This window comes from Phoenix dactylifera, chromosome 5 (genome assembly GCF_009389715.1).
Source record: "Phoenix dactylifera cultivar Barhee BC4 chromosome 5, palm_55x_up_171113_PBpolish2nd_filt_p, whole genome shotgun sequence".
NCBI lineage: Eukaryota > Viridiplantae > Streptophyta > Magnoliopsida > Arecales > Arecaceae > Phoenix > Phoenix dactylifera.
The window spans coordinates 14,997,431-15,022,851 of NC_052396.1; the positions used below are offsets into that span (position 1 = coordinate 14,997,431).

Below are 25,421 nucleotides of genomic sequence, written 5' to 3' on the forward strand. Positions count from 1 at the left end.
ATATATATATATGAAGAGAGAGAGAGAGAGAGAGAGAGAGAGAGAGAGAGAGAGAGAGAGAGAGAGAAGATGGTAAGGCAGACCTATTCAATTAGTACGTAAAACTTATCCACTTAATAATCCTTTTATTACTAAACAGATCATGATTAAGATTTGTTTACAAGCTGATAACTTTCCACAATTCTAATCTAAGAGGGCCTTGGTAGAAACAAACCACTTATTCTCACGTTTCTACCAAATAACCATGAGAAGGATCAATAGCCACAAGAGCCATTTAGTTTGGTATGTGATGCCATGTTTAGTTCACAAGTTCAACATAAAGCATGCACTGATGCCTGTAGACTTGGTCATTTAAGAGACCATTTGCTTGTTGTACATCAAAAATCCATGTCTTGCTCTCATACAGATAACTACAAACTTTCCTTTTTTCTGTCCAGGATAAGACTACAAATAATAAGAAAATTATCAATGTGCAAATCCAGAGAAAAATTCATTCGCAAAGAAATTGCAAATTCATCGTCATGATCATCGTCATCATCACAAGCAAACAGCAAGTTGACAACAAATACTAGCGAAGTACAAGTCATGTCTTTATAGCTCAACCAATCCAAAGTAGTTTATCATGTGTCATGGTCTACAATACTCATGCACTGCAACAGAATGCTTAGTACCGACATCCTAGGGTTCGGTAGTTAAGGTCCGAATATATTGATAAACATTAACACCATCCACTGTTCTCAATATACTCTAATAATTGTCACATTGATAGTCTCATATTTTCCTTTAGCTTGTATTTTCCGGCATCTCAGTAAATTTAATCTTGATGTATAACATACTGCATTGCTTATGAATAATAAATGTAACATGTTTAAAGCCTAGTCTATACAATAGCTACCTGAAAGGAAAACATAAAAAAGACCATAGAACACGCACCTCCACTAACCAGGACTTGCCTAACTTCCCCATTAATAGTACAAATAAAAAAGAAATGTGACAACATTGAAAGATTCCCCATTTCATTACCTATCCTGCTCTGTTCCAACCACTAATGCTGGCTTGATCTAAAAGGTAACTACTGTATTGAAGCTTTCAGACCACCATGACAATAATATTGGTAGGATGCAGAAAGCTACAGATTGCCCAGAAGGCTTTGTCTCTGATGGGGTAATTGTAATCCTAATAGGATCCTGTTAGAACTCCTGTGCACTGAAATCAGCCTTGGTTGGATAGTCGAGGCCCTGAAGTGCTGGTGTCTTTCTCAAATCCTCTTCTGAATATGCAGGGATGAACCAGTATCTCTTGTCAGTTCCAAATACCTGATACAAAATTAATATTAGACAAGGTGACTGTATCGATTAAGTTTATATCACATCCATATCTCAAGAAAATGAGATAAAAAGCATATACGGTAACTAAGGAAAACCTGAAAGATGAAGCAGACTCTACCAATTTCCACAACCATTACTCATGCATGATTGACATCTGAGCCTTAACCCTCTTAGTACTAAATCTTTGAGATTTGTTTAACATCTCCAATACAGGTAGGCAGATATCAAGTATTTAGCAAGCATGAGATGAAAGCAGAGTAGGAAATATTATCAACTCAAAGTCCATGAAAGGAAAAGAGGAGGAGAAGAGGGGGAAAAGCCCAAACCTGCTCAAAGTTCTTTTTTCGGCCCAGATCGTACTTCCATTTTGGAGTTGTTTTCTTCTCATATGCCTGTTCATAAAATATTAAAGTAAATAAAGATTGAATTTAACTGATATTAATGAAATAAGTAACAACATACCACCAGACACTTGCCTCAATAGTAGTTGTGTTACCAGCCACCAACGAAATATGCATTATCAGAAAACCGAGAACACTTAATGCAAAAGCCAAGTTCAACACTAGACAAAAGGGAAGCGAGGTTCAGAACATAGCTTTCAATGTTCATGATTAACCCAGAGGAACATACTAACCAAATGTGAGAAAAGTAGTCGCAAGCGTTCCAGGTGTTCCAGGTATCTCCGCATCACTAAAGAAAGTAATAAAATTTTGCAACAGCAACAGGGTAACAAGAGTTGTCTCAAGAAATGTGTAAAACTGTATGCACAAAACCAAAGGGCATGGTTGGATGTCAGAATCAATGACATAATGCACTTTAAGAGCCAAGAAAAATATTTTGCATAGTTTTGTAACATTGATAGAAGATTGGAGACTGCCCAGATAAACTGACCTGAAATCATTGCATAGGATGCTATTTGTTGTAAATAATGTAATGAACCACAGTAAGGATTCATAATGTCTTATTTTTAGGAATTTGATATTTATTTCTACTAGTTGAACACAGCAGGCAATCATTAATGTATTAATCTTTGGGTCGAACTATTTAGCAACACTCTTTATTCAAGATTTTGGGTTTTAAACAAACCCCCAAGACCAGCCTCAACTTTGGAAAATTTTGCTCATCATCAATTTGATGAGCTGCTTCATCGAGTGTCCACCTCCTGTACCAAACCAGGAATTTTCCATGGTTGCTTGTAATGGGCTAAGCAGGATAGTTCGCCCTGTCGGTTAATTGAATGGACTTGTAATAGGACTTACTAGCTTGACCCTCCTTTCTCTCTCCCCCTCTAGTAAGTCCCATCACAAGCCCATTCTTGCCAATATGCCCTCCCGTATTGGTTCAGCAAACCTTGCATATAACAAAGCATGGAAATAAACTCAAGAAGCTAAGTATGGTTCTAAAGAAGATCAAGAAACCATGGATATCGATCCAAGATATGGATACCAGTCCAAGATATGGACATATCAATATGTCGATTGTTTTTTTTTTTCTTTTTTAAGGAGCATGATATGGCTGGCATAGCACGATAATAAATATACAATGTTGAGGTACTAAGAAAAAATTCACAAAGCATGATAGGCTATCACAATGACATTATTCATACTTCATAAAGTAACGTCACAAAATCACAAACTAATCATATATCATAGAAAGCCAAACTCATCAAAATAATAAACAAATAAGGGGAACTTAACACCAAATGTTTTGTTTGATTGTCATTTTACATTTAGTCCTTACATAGTTAGCATTTTGTATTTAGTCCCTCTGCACATGGTTAGGCCAACATTTTGCACACAGTTGCACCAGTTTTTGTACTACGTAATATATGTTTTGGACACAATTATCAGTGTGAACAAGGCCAGGGACTACCAAAATTTTCAGTTAACAAAAAATAAACATAAAATGGCAATCAATCCAAGGGGCAGACCTTTACACAAAAAGAAATTTTTTTCCCTCATCTTGAGAGTTAGCCGGGGAGTATCACAAGCATATCCATGAATAAGTGGGAGCTTTTAAAAATTTTAAATTAGACGACACTTTAAATAAGTAATGCATATCGTGGTTGTATCCAACGCAGAATGAAATTTGTAGTTGTGATTTTGAGAAGCAAATTCATCAAATTGTCATCTTCCAAGCTAGTTTTCAACTTTTCATGAGAGAACTCCCCAAATCTGAGTCAAGCACAAAAAAATCAATATATAAAAAAAGAAAATCATAAAGAATGAAGTAAATAATAATGTGATGGTGACTCTTCAAGCATTGGAGGTCAATGTCATGAAGATAAGCATTATACATCAAGCACATGGGTTCTCCAATGTGTAGTCCAGTGTGTTTTAGAATAATTCAAAGCAAAATTCCTGTGGGAAGTTCTTAAGAATTTAAGCCTCTGCGGCATATTAAAGACTACACTAAAGTGCTTAATTACAAGCCCAACAACCAATAGCTATTGAAGATACTAGCTATTGAAGATACTAGCTATTGAAGATAGCTAGCCATTGAAGATAGTTAGCCATTGAAGAAAAAGAAGATAATGAGCCAACTCCTATTTGCTCAACTCCGCTGGACTCTGATCAGACTAATTTGTGCCCAATTCAGTCATGAAATGAACCATTTGAGTCCAAAAACCCTAACCCAATCTAGATGTGCTTATTGGATAATTGAAATCAAAATCACCTACTTATCGCATTAACATGGTCCATTTTGGTTTGGGTTATGTGGGGTATCTTTGCTAGTTGCCTACGAGGAAAAAAAGAAGCATAAAAACAGGGCTTTCTAGAAAAGTCCCTACAATAATGTAGGAGTGAAAAGGATTTCCCATCTCTGTTTACTTGTTCTCAAGCCCTAGCCATCCAAGTCACTTTAAAGGTGCATTTGAGGTTCTCCAATGGCAAGATTTTACCACATTGGAAACAATTAAATTTCTACATATACGAGGGTGGATCAAGAAGGGAGGTTGCTATGGTGGCTGGTATGCCAAACAAAATACAAGAGATAAACTCTCCATGATCAACCTTCAAATCTCTCATCTTGATAGCAAATTATTTGGTCACCTTTGTATCTATGGGTAGGCCCACGATGCATGAACCATGTCACTCTTTGGTATCTCACTATCTTGTCTTTTCTCTTTCCTTTCATTTTTCTCCATATATTTTTGTAATCTTGGGCATGGATTATATCTAGAATTTCGCCACCTTGACATTTTAGGTGATCTAGCTCCTAATAATTTAACAATGCCTTCAATGCTATATATAGTATTAAACAAGATTCGCCGTCTCGGTGCCGGATCCCATACCGATGCCACACTAGCACAGTGTTGGTACAATACAGTACGAATTTTTTTTGACGTACCAAGTGTTGGTATGCCACTCATACTGGGTACCGATACCGAACCAGTACGTTACGGTATGCCCCGTACCATCCGGTCCCAGCCGGTATGGTATACCATGGTATCAAAGCTTCAAGGTTATACATAAAGTGTTTGACAAATTTCTATGACAACACCAAGTTGGTTTTAGTAAAGAAGTTTGGAGGAAGAATTTTGTAGGTTTTGAAAATAAAATTCATGATTTGCTAGTAGACCAAGGTCAATGAAGGGCACTACTTAGGACGGACAGAAGGTCTGCATTGATGACCCAAAATGAAAGTATAAGTTGGATAAGAAAGCATTATCCACAATTAACCTGTACTTGATAGATGAGGTTCTAACAAACAGTGTTGGAGAGAATATGACAATTTTCATGAAAAGCAACATAACTTGTGGTAAACAAAGTCCACCATCTATTGCATCTTCATGCAAAGATTGTACTGTTTAAAGATGAAATCACCAAAATCTCCAAGCACTTGAATAGAAACAACATCATTTGACAACTTAAAAGCATTGGAGAGAACGAAAAAAGATGTAAGGCAGCTATGCACATAGCCAAAGTTTTACAACACTTTAATTACAAGCATATGCCACAAATAAAAGGGTTATCTTGATATGGACCCATGTTAACCAACCTGAACTGGGCGATCGGTGTGTACCGAACGACCGACACCATATCGGAATAGTTCGGTTTACTGGGACAAATCAGTTTATATAACCTCTCCCACACCCCACCAGCTTTGATGGTTCGAGAGCCTTTGAGAGCTCCCCACGGACTTATGCACTCGCTCCTTCTTCCTCCACTTTGACGTCACGACATGAACCAATGTCATCACCCTCAAGGTAAGCCTCCTCCCTCGCTCTCCCTCTCCCCCTCTCTCCCTCTTTCCCTATCTCTATTTTCCTCCCTCTCCTTCTCCCTCTCCCTCCTCTCTACAAGCCCCCCTCTCCCCCCTCCCCACTCCCTCACTCTCTTCCTCCGTCTCCTCCCTCAATAAGCCCCTCCCTCCCTCCCACCCTCTCCCTCCACATGGTTCGATATGCCCCGGCTAGGTAGGATATGTAGTGGTACCATACCAAACTAATTGCCAGCCAATACGAGCCCCGATATCGGTCTGCAAACCTTGATATGGACACATGTTTCAATAAATTTCTTGCAAATAAACTCCAAAATAAATGCATCTTTTGGAAGTTCATGAAAATTCAGAACAAAATATCTCATAACATGGGACTGTTCAAAAGAAGGTTCATAAAGGAATTGTTTAAACAATTCCAAGTCTACATCAACGTGAAGAGGCCAAAAAGAAAAGAGTGCTTGTTGGTATTATGGCAAAACCAAGCATTTGAAGAAAGATTACTTGAATAGGAAACATTTTAGTTTAGAAAGCCAAGGTAATCAAGCAAAGGAAATAAAAGCATAAAATTAAAAAAAAAAAGTGCACCAAGTTGAAGGATCTGCATTATGATTCATTGATGATGAATCTTTATGCTAGGTTCTAGTTTGACATTTCATCAAAACTAGATTCTTGATAGCAGCAAAGCCCCTTGCACATGCCCATGTCTTACTTAGTTCAGCATGTTCAATTTTGATGGAGCATAACTAGACAAATGAGATAGTTGGAGTTGGTAAGTTATTCTTGGGGATGTTTAGTGGAATGATGTGAGAAGTGAAAATGTTCCACAAGTGTCTCATTTGAAGAAGAGCTTGATTTCACTTGTTAATTGAATAATGAAAGAAACAATGTTATGTTCGGTAATGAAAGCAAGATTCACTGAACCAGTACTGGAACCGTACTGATCGGTGGGTGGTACGGTACGATACAAATCTATGCTATACCGTTCCGACATTTCAGGCTCTTTTTTTATTTTCAAATTTTGAACTAAAATTGGCAGACCATTCGCCAAGTTCACTAAAGGAAAGTTGGCATATGATTTGCCAACTTCAATTCAAAAGTTAAAAAATAAAAGAGTTCGAAACCAAGGATCGCAATTGCGGTCCTTTGCTTTGTTCCTATCTCCCCATTCCACTTTCCTCTTCCGAAACGAAGATGATAGGGACCAGTTCAAAACGAAGATAGCGGTGTCAAGGAGACCACATGGGGAAGAGGGAAGAGGAAAAGAGAGGGAGGGAGGGGGAGAGAGAGAGAGAGGGAGTTAGGGGAAGCTAGAGAGAGGGAAGGAGGGGAGAGAGGAAGAGAGAGAGGGAGGGGAGAGAGGAAGAGAGAGAGGGAGCTTACTTGAGAGCGATGTGTGTAGGTATCGGTCAGTAAGGGGAAGGCAAGCACGAGGAGACATCGGGGACGAAGAAATGAAGCAAAAAAACCTCGAACCGCCTTTTATGCCATTTCGATATGGCGAACCATCCCGATTAGGGACTGATTCAGTTCGGTACACCCCAAATCACATAGTTTGGAACAGTTCGGCAAACCATGAATGAAAGAGTCAAAAAAGAAACTAGAATGCAATGGGAATGGAAGATACGAACTCAGAATCATCTTTCCTATTCCACTGTTTAGGCAAAATAAAGGAAGAAAAGGGAAACAAACAGCAAATTCCATTGTTACATTTAATTTAGAAAATTAACTTTTAAAATATATAATAGTGTATTATTTTATGAATGGGCTTGAATAGTGATTTCCTAAACTCTAACAACATATTCTTAACTAAGCAATAGAACTCAATTTAGAAAAATGACCATTATAATTATTTCGGAGGCCTCCCATCATATTATATAATATTATATTAATGCAACCGTTATAATGCTCAATGTAAATTTTATCATATTTTAAGTATTCATCCTAATAAAATAATACTTCCTAAGATTCATATGGTAATTAATCATTTATTGCCATTCCTGTACCATAAATGCCACAAATTGGTTCTACAATTGTATATCACTCATTGTCATTTTTTACTAAGAGCACGTAACAAAACATCATTCTTTCTCATTTAAGGGTATGGCGATTCCAAGATAATTGTGATTCCATCACATGTGCAAATCAGACAATAGAATGAGAGGAAAGTTAGAATTCCCATCCCACTCCAACCCTAATTCCATAAACTAATTGCAAAGCAAGTTCACCGAAAAAGATCTCCAAGGTGCATTGATATTGCCAAGGTTACAAACAAGCGGATAGGGGAAGATCAAGTCAATCTTGATATAATCCAATATTCTAAATAGTTGATCCAAATAAACCTAACCAAAGATCTTGACTAGTCAATTGAAACTACCCCATCCTAACCCAGAATAGATAGGGGTAAACATCCTAGCTACCCATCCTTTTCCTTATATTTCTCTTAACTCTTGTTTCCTATCTCTTCTTGTACATTCTTTTGCCTTTAATAAACTGGGTGGCGTTGCCTCCCTTTAACAAAAAAAAAAAAGTTTGCAGTGCTACACTCTAGTTGTATGTTACATTTGCCGAACCAGTCAGTAGTGGGGAATACCGACCATGTCGTACCAAACCGGCATGCAATACAGGTGTACCAACACTCGGTACGCCAAACTGGCTCCCGTACCAAATGTACGGGCACAGTAATATGATGGTACTGATATGGGGTCCGGTACCAAAACGACGAATCTTGATTGCATGCACTAGCAATAGCAAAGAAGGCCTCCTTTGGTTGGATGGTACTCAGCTCTTCATTAGAATAGAGACTTGACCAAAGGGGATGCAAAAGCCATGGCCTTCACCTCCCAGTTATTTGGCTCTATGGAGGGATAGCAATAGCATATCTCAACTAGCAAAGCATTAATAACAGCGAAAGCATCACGAAATGGGGGCATAGTGCTTGATTGTTAAAAAGTGACAAGATGCATATGGTACTTGACTTGTGGAGCAAAACAATGACAAAGCAAATGGGTGCCTACTTTTGCACTCTCTAGGTCTGCATGAGTGCAGCTTATAGGTGTGTTTGAGCATTATTGTTAACTCAATGATAAGTTGCTCATGGTTACACCAAAGGTATTACAAGAATTCAGACTTGCTTCCATCGCATACTTGAATAATTTCACCTAGCACACAAAAAGATATTAAAGAGATCTAATAACAAGAGAAAGCTAAGACTCTTCACAGCAAAAAGAGCTATCCACTAGATTATTCCCCACTGAGAGTTCACATCTTCTTATTTCCATCCTTTTTATAATCCCTTCCCTATCTTTTCTCCATTAAAACCTTTATCATAACTTTCGCCTTCTACTTGTCTCTTTATCCCATATCCTTAAGTTTTGTTGATTGTCCTAGCATTTCTAAAATATAACATAGTTACTTCTTTTGCATAATGCCATCTTGTAACAATTAGTTCAAATTTCTCTGTTTATTTGATTCTTGTCTTTCTGTTTGAAGATGAAGATGGACTGCCTAAGTCAGTAGGTAGCTGCCTAAGCAACTTGGTGGTTGCCTATTCCCTAGGCGACGTATAGGGTTCCTACAGACTAGAGATTATATATCCTCTTTGACAACCTTGTAACTAAATTGGGGGCATGATTTAGGAAAAGAAGCTTCAAATCTTCGAATATCAGTTGAATTTTATATGGAAAGGTTAAAACTAGTGAATTGCAGGTGCATTGGTTAAAAATGATAATATAGAGATTATTAATCGAATGGTAGGCTTTTGACATGACTATGGTAAGAAATGAGATTATGAGAATATGCATAAATTATATCATTCACGTAATTTATATTAGTTTTGGAAGTTTGGATAGAATAGTGAATTGTAAACCTCTCTCTACCTTTCTCTCTCCCCCGTGTGTGTGTTTATTATGTCAAAAACACACCCACAAACGTAAAAGAACACAAGATTGATACCAATAAAGGTAAAAACAGAGTTATTCAATTTAATGATCTCTAGTCAAGCCTTCTAATAGATAGCAGATGTCCCAACTTGTGTCAAACACATGTGCCAAGCATTTGGTATTGAAGGGAAGTGCTGCGTGTGCACAGTGCATGCAATTGACAAATAGGTTTTAACTATATTATGCTCATTTCATCATAATCAGACAATAGTCACATCTAATATGACTTATAGAGTCATTCAGAAGCTCAAAGTAGTAATAATAACTAAATCAAATGACAAAAATAAATGCTCCCCTTTGATAAGGATAGGTAGTTCTACTCAAGTATCCACTTGGCCAATATATCAGTATGTATCTACATCAAGCACCAATCGATATGATATGTTTAAAATCTCAGCCATTGTTAATTGCAACAGTAAAACCATTATATCCCAAGATATGGCTAGCGCATTGTCGATTTATTTCCCAAAATATTTGTCATCTTTCTTTTATTTCCTTAAATGGGTTTTTCTAATAAATAAATGTCAAAATCAATGCCTTAAAAATAGTAAATAATTTTGGTTTTACTATATCAGCTGAGATATCAATATGTCGGTTCATACAATTTGGCTGATTTCTTGGAATATCTACATTGTTTCCAAAATTACCTCACCTTCTCAACAACCAAGATCTTAGCATTTCAAAACTTAGGTTCTATACAAGAATTGTATCATGAAATTTCACTCACTGACATAAACAGAGTTATGACTGTAATTCTGGGCATTCATTATCAAATTGGCAGCCACAGTTCTCAAATAAAAACAGAAGAAGAAATGTTATGAAAAAGGAAGACCAATTTGATATAAATCACTTACCAGAAAGAGAAGAAAGAACTTATAATTTAGAGCCCCAACACAATTTACAACCCACACACAATGGTGGTCCATTTTCAATATGCATCGCCCACCTAAAATTAAGAATGTAGATCAAAAGGAGTCACAGGAAAGAGAAGGAGACAAACAGGAGACTCTTCCTAAGTAAAATACTACAAGCATTTGTAATCCATAAATGTATGAGCTCACAAACAGAACAGTGATGACAACGAGGTGGTTTCAACTGGTTGCACTTCCGGCAGTATCTGATCCTTGGACTTCCTGAGTCTGCAAGATTAACCGATTGCTGAAAACTTAGACTCTGATTACCAAATTCCAAGCCATTTAATGGAGCTTCTTCACCCCTCTCCTCATCCACAGTAGGCTTCCAATTTGGTGGAATGCTGCCAGGGTCTGTCAGGACTACAGAAAAGTAGCTCCACAGAAGCATCACCAACTGCAAAGCCAAAACCCAGAAAAAGTTTTTAGATCTCCACTTCCCTTTTCTTCATTCTATTTTTAACTATCCTTCCATTTGTGTCAGTTTTTATTTGCTTCAAGAAGTAAAATTCCAGCATACAAAAAGTACTTTCTCCTTTTAAAAACAAGCAATCACCAAAAGGCAGAACCTTAAACGAACCAATGTTTGGCATTATTCTAAATTGATATATGAATTATTTCCTGCAATGAAGATTGCTATATGAGGAAAGATCATTTGCTTTCTCAGAATACTAAATAAGTATTAATTATCCAATTCAGCAAATGCAGATCCTTCTTTAATAACTAAATAATACTTCTATCCATCACTGCTCCATTCCCCACTGAGTTCCCCGGCAGTCGGAAATCAATCAATACATTGGTTATGCCAGTGTCACCAAGTGGTTAAGCCATTCACTGGGAGAAAACAGCATGAACACCGAATGCAAAACTCTACTAACTAAAAGTTCATATTTACTTGTACCCAAAACATTCATAAAAGCAAACAGAAAAAAGAAAAAAAACAAGAGAGATCAAACCATGCAACAAATTAATTAGGCAGAAAGCAGACATTTTTCTCACTTACAAACCCCAATTCTAATTTGTTTTCTTTAAAGGTAAATTCACGCTCAAACGCAACGTTTTCACATCAGACAACGTAATTTTTCAACAGTCTGACATCAAATTAGGTTTTTTTGGATCTATTCAGCTCAAACCAACGGATTGGAAATAAAAATAAGATGACGAGGGTAGAAAGGATTACCAGGAGATGGAATAGGAGCAAGGCAGCAAGGGCGCAGAGGGATTCGAGGCCGCCAGCATTGAGGACGGCGGGGCCGTAGTTGGTGACGACGACGGCGTAGTAGGTGACGCCGACGATGCCGAGGACGATCAAGATCATGACAGAGCCCAGCCCCCGAAGGGAAGTGCAGAACCTGAACACGTTCCACGCCATCACCGTCTCCGATCTTTGCATCACGGCCGCACGAGAGAGAAATCCTAGATGGGAAATTGGGGAGAATGAGGAGAAAATTCTTCCCCCTTGGCTAATTGTTCATCGCTCCTTCCCTCCTCCCTCTTCTCTCTTCGTTTGGCTTCTCTTGTGTTCTATTCTAGTTGCAGGTTTAGAGGAAGAGCTGGGGAGGGGAGGAGGGGAGGGGAGGAATATCGGCACCCGGGGATGGAAGAAGGGATTTGCTTTTATATTTCTTTATTCTTCTAACAATTTTTTGTGGGTCTTATCACTAGAAGTAGATGCCTTTATTTCTTCAATGATAATATTTTATGAAGACTTCAGAAGGTCATAGTGCTCGGCTTACGGGTGCAATTGGACCAAGAACTGGTCCGGTCTAGGGGGTTGCATATTGGAAAGCAACTTGGGCCGGCTTGACCTAAACTCAATCCAACCTTCCTATAGTGAGAGTTGGTTTAGGCTGACATCTGGCTTGCCTTGAGCTTGGGTTGGAAAAAAGGGCAGCCTATTCAAGTTGTGCTAGGTTGGGTTCTTTTGGGTTGACTTTGGATGACCTTACCCTACTATAATATAGCACCTTAACCAATCCAGTTGGAGTCTAACTTACCTGGTAGAGCTTTTAAGAAATAAAAACCAAACTAAAGATCCTAACCAATCTAACCTGAACTTTGCATGAGCCAATCTAGTCTCATTTGATGTAACCTAAGCCAACTCAAATTATGTTTTGGTTAAAAGTTTTGGAGTTGGGGATGGGATTGAGTTTTGAAAGTGTGTACACTCCCATCTCAACAACTTAGCTGGCGGCTATAAGCAAGCGCCATGTGGATGATGTTAGGACTTAAAATAGGTGAAAGACATATGACACTTGCTAAACTTCGTAGAGTTTAGCTAGGGCCGGCCCGACCTTTAGGAGAGATAGGTGGTTGCCTAAAGCCTCGGGCCAAAGAAAGGCCCCGCATTCCCGGCCCAAGCTTCCAGAACTATTCTTCATCCTTAAAATACCTCTAATATTTTAAAGTTTCTATTACAATAAAATAGGTGACCAATGCCATTTCAAGAGTTAGAGAGGGTATTTAATAATTTCAACGAACACCAGGATACGTGGAGCAGTAGGCCTTTGCCATGTAAGAAGAGAAGCAAACCCTAATCCTAGATCTCATATGCCGTCATTCGCGGAGGCTCCTCCCGGCGATCCAAAGGCCGGGGAGAAGATCTTCAAGACCAAGTACGCCCAGTGCCACACCGTCGAAAAGGAAGCCGGCCACAAGCAAGGTGAACCTCTCAGAGTTAGAAGAACTAAGGTGGTGATGTTGCCAACACTCGAAAGGAAGGGATCGGGCAGATCCAAGCACAAGCAAGGTAAGTATTGTGGGATTGATGCCTTTCTTGTGCTCTCACCGTGATTTGGGATTTAAAGTGCTCATCTCTGAGGCCCTTGCCAGGATTTTCCGCTTTGATTCGAAAGGTAAACACCATATAATATGATGTCTCTTGTATTTTTTGATGATATAATCAAAGATTTCTAAGTTTTGGTTGGTCTTGAGTGGGATCTTGGAGAATTTGTGCATTTTTTTGGACAAAATCATAGTAGATCTATGTTGCCCAAGGTGACAACCCAAGAGAGGGGGTGAATTCGATTTTCTAAAAATTATGTTCCCTAATTTTTACTTTGAATTGAATGCAGCGGAATGATAAGATGTTATTTACTTAAGCTCTAGGCAATTACAAGTAAAGTAGTGGAAAATTAAGCTAGAGCAATTATACTATGGCTTTAGGGTGCAATTGATCTAAAATTAACTTATAGTTGTATGATCAATTTTAATCTATGTGTATGGTAAAAATGGAGAGGAAGCTAAGCAAATTCTAAACAATCACTTAGAACTCTATAGAAAACAAAGCTAGAGATACTACACAATCAAGTATGAATGTAAGGCATGAAATACAAGAGATAAGGCATCACAAATACAAAGATGTATAGTGGTTCGGTGCACCCCAGCACCTACATCCACTCCCCAAGACCTCTTGGGAATTTCATTATAATCCCTCAGATTACAGCCGGTTGTTTTACAAGCTCACAATCCAACTTGTTGTTTTGCGAGATCACAACGAACTCGGTCGGTTTTCACAGGCTCACCGACTAGAACCAACCGATTGTTTTTCCGGGTTCACAATCAAACCCAGTTGGTTTTTCCAAAGGCTCACCAACCACAACCTTATAACGATTGTTTTCCGGGTTCACAATCAACCCAGTTGGTTTTTCCAAAGGCTCACCAACCATAACCTTACAACGTTGGTTTTTCCTTCGGCTCACCAACAAACCTTAACCCCTTGATTCAATCCCTTGATTGAATCAAGTTACAAGATATTAGAACAAGAATTTAAAACAAATACAAGCTTCTTAGCTAAGCAAATATAGCAATGTAAACAAGTAGAGTAAAGAGAAGCCCTCAAATAAGTTTTGAAGATGAAGGAACTTGGCTTCTTCTTTTCTTGACCCTCTTCTGATTTGGCACGAGGTAGAGGATCACTGAGGCAGCGCACAGTTGGAGAGGAAGCTTTGGGATTCACTTGGATGCTCTTTTTCTCTCTATTTTGCTTTGAATGTCCCTTTTGTGCTTTTGGAAGATTTTTCTTTGAGATCTCTTTCCTAAGTATTCTCTCCCACTTCCATAACTTCTTCCCTAGCTCTCCTCTTGATTTTATAGCTTTTGATGGCTTAGGAACAACAATCTAGCCGTTAGAGACAAAAATAGAGCCGTTGGAGTCAAGAAAAAACTAGCCGTTACGCCTCCCAGCGTGCTGGAGTCGACTCGGCTGAAGTAGGAGTCAACTCGGCTGAAACAGGAGTCGACTTGTGAATAGTAGTCTGTCGGCACTGTAGCTGGGAGTCGACTCCGCACTGTAGCGCTGATGTAGGAGTCGACTCGAGCACTGTAGCGCTGAAAATCAACTCTCTGTCTTTTTGTCTATTCTCAGTCGGAGTCGACTCGCAGAGTCCCGGAGTCGACTCGAGCACTGTTCCTTGAAACTCCAGAGTGCCAGAGTCGACTCTGAACTTCCAGGAGTCGACTCGAGGACTATTCTTTTAAATCTTTCTTTGAATTTGCTCCTCCAACTTGAATCCTTTGAACTTGAAACTTAGGCCAATAAAGTGTAGCTTTCTTCCAACTTTTCTTGAGAGCTTTTGAGGCCTTCTTATATTTTTCCAACTTGCTATGTTCCTTGCAAAACAAATTATCTTTCTTCTTGCAACACAAACATTGGTATTTATACTTCAAGGTTTTGTGATCATCAAAATCAATCTTTGGGTCATCAGTCTCCCCCTTTTTGATGATGACAAAACTTGGAGTATATGCAATATAAAATATATTGTGTTCTAGAAGTAATGCATAGCTAAGTTGTTTGAAGTAGAAAATATATATCTTTAAAATATACTTCATGATAATGCTTTAGATTTAATCAACTTAACATAATCAACACATAAAGCATTATGAGCATATACTTAGATATTTCTCCCCCTTTTTGACAATATCAAAAAGATAGTGAAACATTAAGCACAAAGATAAGAATACTCAAATATTTCTTTTTCTTATTGTACTCTGATTTGCATGTCAAATTATTGCAAGAATATGAATCATATAACTCAAGGCAATAATATTAGAAAAAGATTAATGAGCATAGACCAGAGCCAATTAAGATAATTTCAGAGCAGAACACATCGAATGTGATTCCAAAGATAGTTTTCAAATCAAGTGTAGATGGAATCTTTCTTAAGTTAGTTCAAGAAGTACCACAAATGATATTCAAAGAAAGCACGAATGAAAATCCAACCTTCCTCTTTTTTTAAAAGATCTTTAATAACAATTATAAAGGCTTGTTCATTTTAGATCTTTTGCCCAATATATTAAATATATAGCAAGATGAGAGCAATCTAATCAATTTTTTGGAGTATAATATCAAAACTTTTATACTCGAAAAATATAACATCATGTTGGATCATTAATTCTTAATGACTTCAAAGTTCTTTTATGACATAAAAATATTGTGGTACAAACACCAAAATATAAATTCATGCAATTTATGATATATATTAAAACATACATAAAATTCAAAGCTTTAAAGGTTCTTTTAGAGCTCTTTTAAAGACTTTCTTTTACTCCGTTAAAGAGAAAAACATCAAAATCAATTAAAAGGAATTGACACATGATAGAAACTCTAAAGTGCAAGCCAATAAGAACTCATTAGTGAATTCCAAAATAGATATATTTTCAAAACAGCTTATTTGCCAATTAGGTGCATTTTAAAATCTATAAATTTATCACATGTAGTAGTTACTTTAAGTTTGTGTTCATAAAAGATACTCAAGTAAATTTAGTTTAACACATTATTCTCCCCCTCTTTCATTAAACTAGAGGCTCTTAAGATCAACTGTTTGAATTGTAATTTGGTACATGATTAATGCATAAGATATACTAACCAAATAACAAGCCTCAGGGTGTATCATAAAGATTTTCAGATTTAAATTTCAGATGATACATATTGGAGAGTATTAGGATCACTTCTCATTTAGTGTTCTTTCTCTCTCCTTTAGTTATGGATTTATGTGATTAAGTTCCATATGATCTCTCCCTCTGAAATTTTCTTACTCCCCCTAAATTGATCATTCCATTTAAGAGTTTATAATTTGAGGATAATGTTCAATAAAATTGTCAATCACAAAAATATATTTTCTATAAGTTTCAGCATATTGCCATAAAGCTCAAGATTTGAGATAAGACAACCTTTATAGAACTCATCTTAAGATATAAACTTATTATGTAACTAAAGCAAGTCACGCAATATAAGGAAGTTCATCAAAATCAATCCATAAAACGTTCAAGATATTCATCAAATGGATGTAGCCTTTTGCATTTAGATTGAATATCTAAAGCTCCCCCTCAAAAGATGCATTCTTCTTTAATCATTCTTTTCTTTGTTGAATTTCAGATTTTGATGATAAGCGTGAATAGAACTGAAATTCTATGATATCGAGAATGTAGAGTGATCTAGAATTATTCAATATTTGTAGCAATTACTCTTTTTAATCCTTCAAGAACAAGTTATACTTTCTCTTAATTTTTGAGAAAATGTATAGAAATATTAATCAGAAAATGATTCATTTGAAGCTCAATTTCTTTCAAAAGCATTTACATTTTCTTTCTTTTAAGAATCATTTGAGTGAGCTGAAATATTTCTAGCTTTAAGATCATTCACTCTTTTTTTTAAAAAATATATATATATTTTGATGGAAGTCTTTAAGAATGTAGGAGAGAAAAATATATAGATGATCATTGAAGTATGTATATTTATAGAACTCAATTTCTTAATCATAGTTTTTCAGCAATGTATACATGAAACACAATAAATCTTTTCAATATCATAATAAAATCATATATTTAAAAATATTTGTTTGCAATCAAGATCATCAAAAGACACATTATTTAGACCAATATTAGTACACTCTAAAGATAAGAAATGATATGTTTCAGATGCGTATCGGGGCAAGCAATCAAAGCATCAGAATTATTCTATTTTTCTTAAACTGTAGTTTTATCTAGAAATTCATCTTGAGTTTAAGCTTTTATACAAAATCAGATTCTGAATTTCATAAAGATTCTTAAGGAGGCTTTCAAAGTTATAATTTGAGATATGTATCTTCCACATTGTAGCTCATCTTAAATTATTACGATTGAAAACACATATTTCAAACATATTAGAGCATATTCAGAATCTTTGTATTTAATGTTGAGTTTTGGTATGAATTAGAACATTATATACCAAATTTAGGCAAGTTGAAGGATAAAACAAAATCAATTCATTTTGCCTAAATAGAGATATCCTTCTCTTCTCCTTTTTACAAATTTATTCAACTTTCAGATCTTAAAGATGATTGTGACCGACAAATCTGAAAAAAAAATTCAATAATACCCAAAAAAAATATTCAATCAAATTATCCAAGCATGGAGCATTACAAAATATTAAGAATCCATAATTTAAAGCATCATGCCACATGCAAAATATATTATGTGTTAAGTCATGCATTAAAATATTAAGAATAAACATATCAAGGATCAAAATCAATTCTTTTCAAATAAACTTTTCCTATTTAAATATAATCTTGCACTGATTTCATCCTTAAAGTGTGTTTCCAAGTGATTAAAACTTGATTTGATTCTTCTTATATACTTTCATTTACTTTGTCATTCATTTCCTTCTTTTTGAATTTCTTTTCTTCACCAATTAACGAACATTTTGATATTGTTTTTCGTTTTTACTTTCTTATGCTCTATACTCTATTTGCTCCCTATTCGGTGGAGTTGGAAGGGGCACGAGGTACTACCACTAGCCTCCCTCTTGTGCCGTCCCTAATATATCCTACACCGAATAGTTGGGTCAAATAGTGCCGGGTACTACCACTAGCCTCCTCATTGGCACCATCCCTATAATGAGCAATATAGAAGGTTAAAAGATTTACTTCAAACTCCTCCTGTTTAAATGTAATTGATTACGAATTTTATCTCTTCCAAAAAAAATGCTCACACAAGTCTCACAAATGTATCGAATATATTATGCTTGTTTTGCTTTTCCTTAAGATTGGAATATTTGCCTTTACTTAGGTTTATACTTTCCTTGAATAATGTTCATTTTGTTTTCTTTATCTCTCTTTCTTTTTGTTATTCTCAAGTAATTTACATGAAAGAGCAGAATAAAGAAATAATCAAATATATCAGATAGAGGTATATCATGCAAACAACATTTTCATTATGCTCAAGAATTTATAGCTTCTCACAAATCATTTTACATCAAAATTTTAAGCATATACTTGTGTATTTCATGGTTATGATATAGTCAAAGAAATATTTTAGTTTGAGCAACCCATGAAACAATTTCTAAAATCATAAGTCAATTAATACATATATAGACATGATAACAAGAAGTTAGTAATCAATGACTTTAATCATGCCACAATAAGATCTAAGTCATTGACTTTGCTTAGCTAATTTACAAGTGAGGTATTTAGAATTACCAATTCATTTTATATTCTTCAAGTCAAATACCTACTAGATTTCTTATGTGTAAACTTTTGGCTGAAGAAAGTCCCCCTTTCTTGTTTGCATGTGAATGTTTATTGTATCTTATGTGGAGATGTCCTTCAAGTTGAAATCTCTCATTTTCTTGCTTAAGGATCGTGCATCATTAACAAAATATTTTTCTTTCTTGAAGGAAAGTCAATAGTTTCTTCAAGATACAAAACATATTTCTTAACTAGGTGACTCAACATAAGATATGACAATAATTGAATGTTGAGTCACTTTACTCAAGAGATTGCCTAAATATAAGCAAACATATGTCACTTGAACTAAAGAGATAGTTTCATTAACCAAGATGGTTTAAGGACAAGCATGTGAAGCAATAGGAAGATTCATCAAGGTCAAATCAATTTTTTATTTTCAGAATCAATTTAGCTTAGATTCTATTTGCTTAAGATAATTATCAATAAGATATGCTAGCTAAGTTTTAATCAATTTATCTTAAACAGTTGTTTCTATCAAAATTCAGATTATGATTCATTTGTTATCAATAAAATACGATTCATTAGAGTTAGATTGAAGTCTTGCCCAAGTGCACATAATGAGCATACAATCTGGTCTACTAGCTGTATAATTATTCTATCATGCTTCAATATAGCTTTAAAACAATAGATCTACTTTGCTCATCCTTTTCAAATTCTACAAGATGGGGTCATAGACATACCTTCTTTATGCCAAACTTATATAAGAGTTTTCTTGTGGACTAACTTTGGTCAATGAAGATCCCCTTTCTTGTTTGTCTTAATTTGGAGTTCGAAAAAAAATGTTAATTCATTCATTATACATATTTCAAACTCACTTTGCATGAGCTTAGTAAAATCTCCATATAAATTTTCATTAGTAGAACCAAAAATGATGCCATCAATGTATGCTTTGAGCAAGCAAGATATCACAAATTCTTCTTTTTAATGTATAGATTTATCATTATTACTTTTTATCAAAAAGTTACTCAAGCTTTTATATCATGCTTTTGATGCTTGTTCCAAATCATATATTATTTTATCATATTTGTAATGAGTGTTTTCAAATAAGGTGGTTTTTTACATAGATCCTTTTTAATGAAATAACCACATAGGAGTGCATTCTATACATTCATTTGACAGAATATAAAGCTCATAAAGCAAGCAAATGATAATGGTGATCTTTACTTCTAATCATGCAAAAATTTCATCAAGATCTATTTCATCTTTTCTTGATTTAGTCTTTTAGTAGTCATCAATTTTTCTTCATTAAGTGCATTTCTGAAGAACTCAATTTGGTTCTAATTATTAACAAGTTTTCAGATTTCATCGGCAAGATTTCAAATTCTATCTTTTTTTAAAAAAAATGATTTAGTTTAACTTGACCAATTATAATCTTGTTCATTCTTAAGTATTTTAGTTTCAGATTGTTATATTTAAGCAAAAAGATTCATCATATACATATCAAATAATCTGATTTTAGTGTCTTGATGAAAAATCATTAATCTCATAAAGAATGAATTGATATTTCTACAACTAAAATCTTTTCATTGAATATTCTATATGCATTGCTTGATGAATGATATCCAAGGATAGAAATATCTTTATCAGATTTGGCATTATTTTCATAAGAACATATCAAGCATAATATGTACGACTGAAAAATATGAAAGATATGCAATAGTTCATTTTTTATTTTTCAGAAGATCAAAAGGAGTTTTCATCAAGAATAGATCTAATAGAAACCATATGTATGACAAGCAGTGATGATAGCTTTTAACAAAAGTCATTTAAGCAGATGACTATCATACAATATTGTCTTTTTTATTTCATCAAGGATTTATTTAACCCTATTTTACTTATGGTGTTCTTGGTGCAGAAACAATTGTATTCAATATTATTTTTTGTTCAAAACTTAACAGAATTTTAGTTTTCAACATTGTGCCATGATACTCTTTATCTTTATTGTTTGAAAACCTTTTTCATTTGAAATACTTTTACAAGATTTACCAAATACAGAAAATACTTCAATTTTATTTGCCAAGAACAAATCCAATGTAAGCTTCTGAAAACTTAGTGATGGAAACAACATCTTTAAATTTAGAAATTAATTCTTGTTTGTTTTCTTAGTTAACATGCATAGCAAACTTTGACCTTGCAGAAGATAATCTAAGTAAACCAATGACAAGGTCTTTTGAAATTAGATCCATACTAGCATAAGTTAATTTTATATGCCAAAAAGAATTCTTTGATCTTAGTATTTATAATGCATATATTCAAAGGTATACCAAGTACACATTCTCATGTTTATGATCAATAAAAATAATGCCATGGATGAAAAGTCTCAATCAAGCATATAGAGAATTCATAGAGTTATTCTTAATAAATTGATTAATCATCTAGCAACTTATCCAATAGTGAGTAAAGCATACTATAAAATGAAGTGATTTGATTATATTTCCAAAAGTATTTTCTATATCACAAAATTGATCAATACTTGCAATTCATATTTTAATTAAATACCAAAGCAAAAATAATGATGAGATGCAAGGGTTACTGATTTCATTATTATTACTAATTTTTTTTTAATTACTTTTCTTAAGTATATTTTAAGTTTCATTTTTTTGACGTGTGTCTAGAACACCCATTTGTATGAAAGTTCTATTTGTTCCATGGGTATCTTGGCACACCTACATCTACATCCTCATATTTTTATTTTGGGTACCCAAGCTTGCTTGGGTCCTTGAGAGTTAGGACATATAGTTTGTTGCCCAAGGTGACAAGCCAAGAGGGGGGGGGGGGGTGAATTGGTTTCTTCTAAATTTTGGTGCTTTAAACGTTTTCTTAATTAAGTGCGGTGGATGCTTCCTTAAACTATTTGAATGATTTAAACTAGTGCAAAGATAGAAGATGATGCAAGAATAAACGTAAGCACAAGCACAACACAAACACAACAATATATAGTGGTTCGGTGCTCTCCTTAGCACCTACGTCCACTCCCCAAGCGTCCCCTTGGGAATTCACTATAATCCCGCGGATTACAGTTGGATTGTTTTCCGGGCTCACAATCCAAAAACCTTTGTTGGTTTTACGGGCTCACCAACGAACCTATACACTTGGTTTTCCGGGTTCACCAAAAATCTTTGTTGGTTTTGCGGGCTCACCAACGAACCTATACACTTGGTTTTCCGGGTTCACCAAAAACCTTTGTTGGTTTTGCGGGCTCACCAACGAACCTTTACAAAGTGTTTAACAAATAAAAAGAAAAGATTCAAACTCCTAAATGAGCATATAAAACAATATGAACTACAAAGAAGAGTTAGAAAGTATTTATCGCTTTGAAGTCGCTTTGCTCTTCTTTGTCAAGGATGCTTCACTCTTCAAGGGAGGATGGAGCTCTTGATGACTCTTTGAATCTGCTCAACCCCTTTCTTTTGACTCTTGAATGAAGCACTTGGATGAAGCTTGCCTTGCTAGGGTTCTCTCTTGAATGCACTTGATGTATTTTCCCAAAAGCTTGCTTCCTCTGATGAATACTCCCTCTTAAATACTTCTCCAACCTCCAAATAGTCCTTTATGACCGTTGGATTGAAGAAACTAGCCGTTTATAGCCGTTGGGAGTCCAAAAAGCATTTCTGCACAACTAGTCGTTATGTTCAGCCCGTGTTTGGGTCGGCTCAACCTGTCCTTGGGTCGACCCAACCTTCACTTGGGTCGACTCAAACATTCCTTGGGTCGACCCTCTCAGAAACCACAGAAACCTCAATTTCAGCCTTCCTTCCCATGGGTCGACCCAACCATTCTTTGGGTCGACTCAAATTCTTTTTGGGTCGACCCTCTCAGTAATTCCAGAGAACCGTTTTCTGTCTGTCTTTCTGTCTTGCCCTTTGGGTCGACCCTCTCAGAGTTTGGGTCGACTCAAGCTTGGGTCGACTCAACCACTGTGTGGGTCGACCCTCTCAGTGAATCCAGAGAGCATTCTTCCTTTGCGTTTTGAGGTTCTTTGGAGGTTGGGTCGACTCATGCTTACCTTGGGTCGACCCAACTCACTGTTCATTTGTGCTGTTTTTGCAGGAGTGTGCCAGATGATTCCTAGATGTGCCGGGGTCGACCCAATCAACCTATTGGTCGACTCAATCCACACTTTGCTGCATTCTCAAGGTTAGATTCATCCAAATGAACAAGACCATATATATATTTTCAATTTAAACAAATGTACTGAGAGTAATGAACTTATAAATGAAGTATCAATTTAACTTATAGCATGCTCTAGATAATTACTTGTTAATCATCAAAATAACACTATCATCCTCAATCTCCCCCTTTTTGATGATTACAAAATAAAGAGTATAAGCCTATTGATACTTGTCTTTAAAATCAGTTTATAAAAGGGATTGAATTTCAGAATTTCAGCTTTTCATATATACTTGTGAAATCTCCCCCTATATTATTCAAAATTTGCCAATTTGACTTTTTGAATGGCTCCCCCTTTCATTTATAATTCATTAGCAATGAAACTTCAAAAATTTGAGATATCATATGAGTTTCAGGTTATGTATCGGGGTGCGAGAGGAGCGTGCCAAGTTCTGAATTATGATAGAAATTTTTGATCTGATGATTTCATTGTTACAAATTGCTCCCCCTTAGATATATAAGCTTTCTTATATGATTTTCAATTTGTTTGCCCATTTATTTCTCTTTTCGTTTCATAACTTCTTTACTCACTCTTTCTCACAAAGTTAATACTCTTTCTTTAAACACTATCTTTACTTCTCCCAAAATTAATACTCTTTCTTAACTTCTCAAATGAAATACTCTTTCTTTTCTTAATGTGAATATTCTATCTTTTCTTCTCCCCCTTTATATACTCTTTTCTCCTCTTCTCCTTTATATACTCTTTCCTTCTCTTCTCCCCCTTTTTGTTATCATCAAAAACATATATATGGGAAAAGATGCAATTAAGAACAAACTTCAGACTTCATTGATCACAATAGGAACATTTTCATACATTAATGCCCAAAATAAAGATAAGTACAATGTTCCTCAATCAAAGTTTAAAGATGCATGATAAACACAAAATACATATGAGAACTAGATACATATCCTAGGCTCTAAACAAGATCATGAGACTCTCCCGGATCGCTTGGCTACGACTCTCTTGGGTCCGATTTCTCCAAGATCTTGAAGTAATCTACTGTTTGGAGATGATTGGAGAAGATTTGAGAGTGGGGAATAGGGTTTTCAGAAGAGGACAAGGGCAAACAGTGCCCTAGATAGCTCACGGGTCCCCCTATTAACAGTGGGATCCCGACGTTGGGTCGACTCAAGAAACTTCTTGGGTCGACTCAACGTTGGGTCGACCCTATTCTGGGTTGGGTTGACCCAAGTGCAGTATTTTTCTTTTCTCTTCCTTTTTGCTTCTAAAAATTTTCCTTGCTTCCAATCCTTATAAATTCTTTCTGGGACAATGATACATGAGTAAGGAATCTATAGATAACAAGTTTGACTCATGTTTCATGGATTTTTAGAAATTGGAGGAATGTATCATGAGACTACTGGCTCCCTTTTATATTTCTTCAATAAAAAGGATCACATATACCCAATTCTCTCCTTAGCGTGCAGAATCTATCTTCACTCAAGGGTTTTGTGAATATGTCGGCTAATTGTTTTTCAGTACATATATGCTCAATACATATGTTTCCATTTTGCACACGATCCCTAATAAAATGATATCTTATTTCTATGTGTTTGGCTTTAGGAATGAGATATTAAGGATGTAAGCCAGAAGTGATCTCTAAATGTAGATTCCAAAGATATTTTTCAAATCAAGTGTAGATGGAATCTTTTTCAAGTTATTTCAAGGAGTATCAAGAATAATATTCAAAGAAGGTACGAATGAAAACTCAACATCTTTATATATATATATATTAAGTATATAACAAGATGAGAGCAATCTAATTAATTTTCAGAGTATAGTATAAGAGCAAATAAAGATCAAAACTTATATACTCGAAAAACATAAGATTATGTTGAATCCTTAATTCTTAATGACTTCAAAGTTCTTTCATGATATAAAAGTATTGGGGCATATATACCAAAACATGAATTTATGCAGTGTAGGATATAAAATTCAAGGCTTTGAAAGTTCTTTTAGAGCTCTCTTAAAAACTTTCTTTTACTCCTTTAAAGATCATAGCATCAAAATCAATTAAAATGAATTGGCTCAAGATTGAAACACCAAAGTGCAAGCCAATAAGAACTCATAAGTAGATTCCAAGATAAATTTTCAAAACTAAGACAGATGGAATCCTTTTCAATTAAATTTTCAGAAATAAATGATTTACCGATGAATACAAATGGAAATCCAACTTTCAAAAGATATTCAATGAAGCACAAAGCTTAATACCACTTTACATTTAGTATTCTTTGTCTCATCTTTAGATGCGAATTTATACTATTAAGTTCTATATGATCTCTCACTCTGAAATTTTCTTTCTCCCCCTTAATTAATCATTCCATTTGAGAGTTTAGAGTTTGAAG

The 25,421-nt window shown here is 35.4% G+C and overlaps 1 protein-coding gene across 1 annotated transcript; it reads right to left on the reverse strand.

Annotated features, from left to right (window-relative positions):
- Positions 1–809: 809 nt before the first annotated feature.
- Positions 810–12,032, reverse strand: LOC103696843 (probable protein S-acyltransferase 14). The gene is made up of 7 exons (XM_008778565.4): positions 11,582–12,032; positions 10,552–10,798; positions 10,345–10,436; positions 1,963–2,086; positions 1,805–1,890; positions 1,655–1,720; positions 810–1,316 (listed from the first exon to the last, which is right to left on the reverse strand). Exons 1-7 carry the CDS (start codon positions 11,792–11,794, stop codon positions 1,191–1,193), a joined length of 954 nt encoding a protein of 317 aa, XP_008776787.1. The 5' UTR covers positions 11,795–12,032; the 3' UTR covers positions 810–1,190.
- Positions 12,033–25,421: the final 13,389 nt, after the last annotated feature.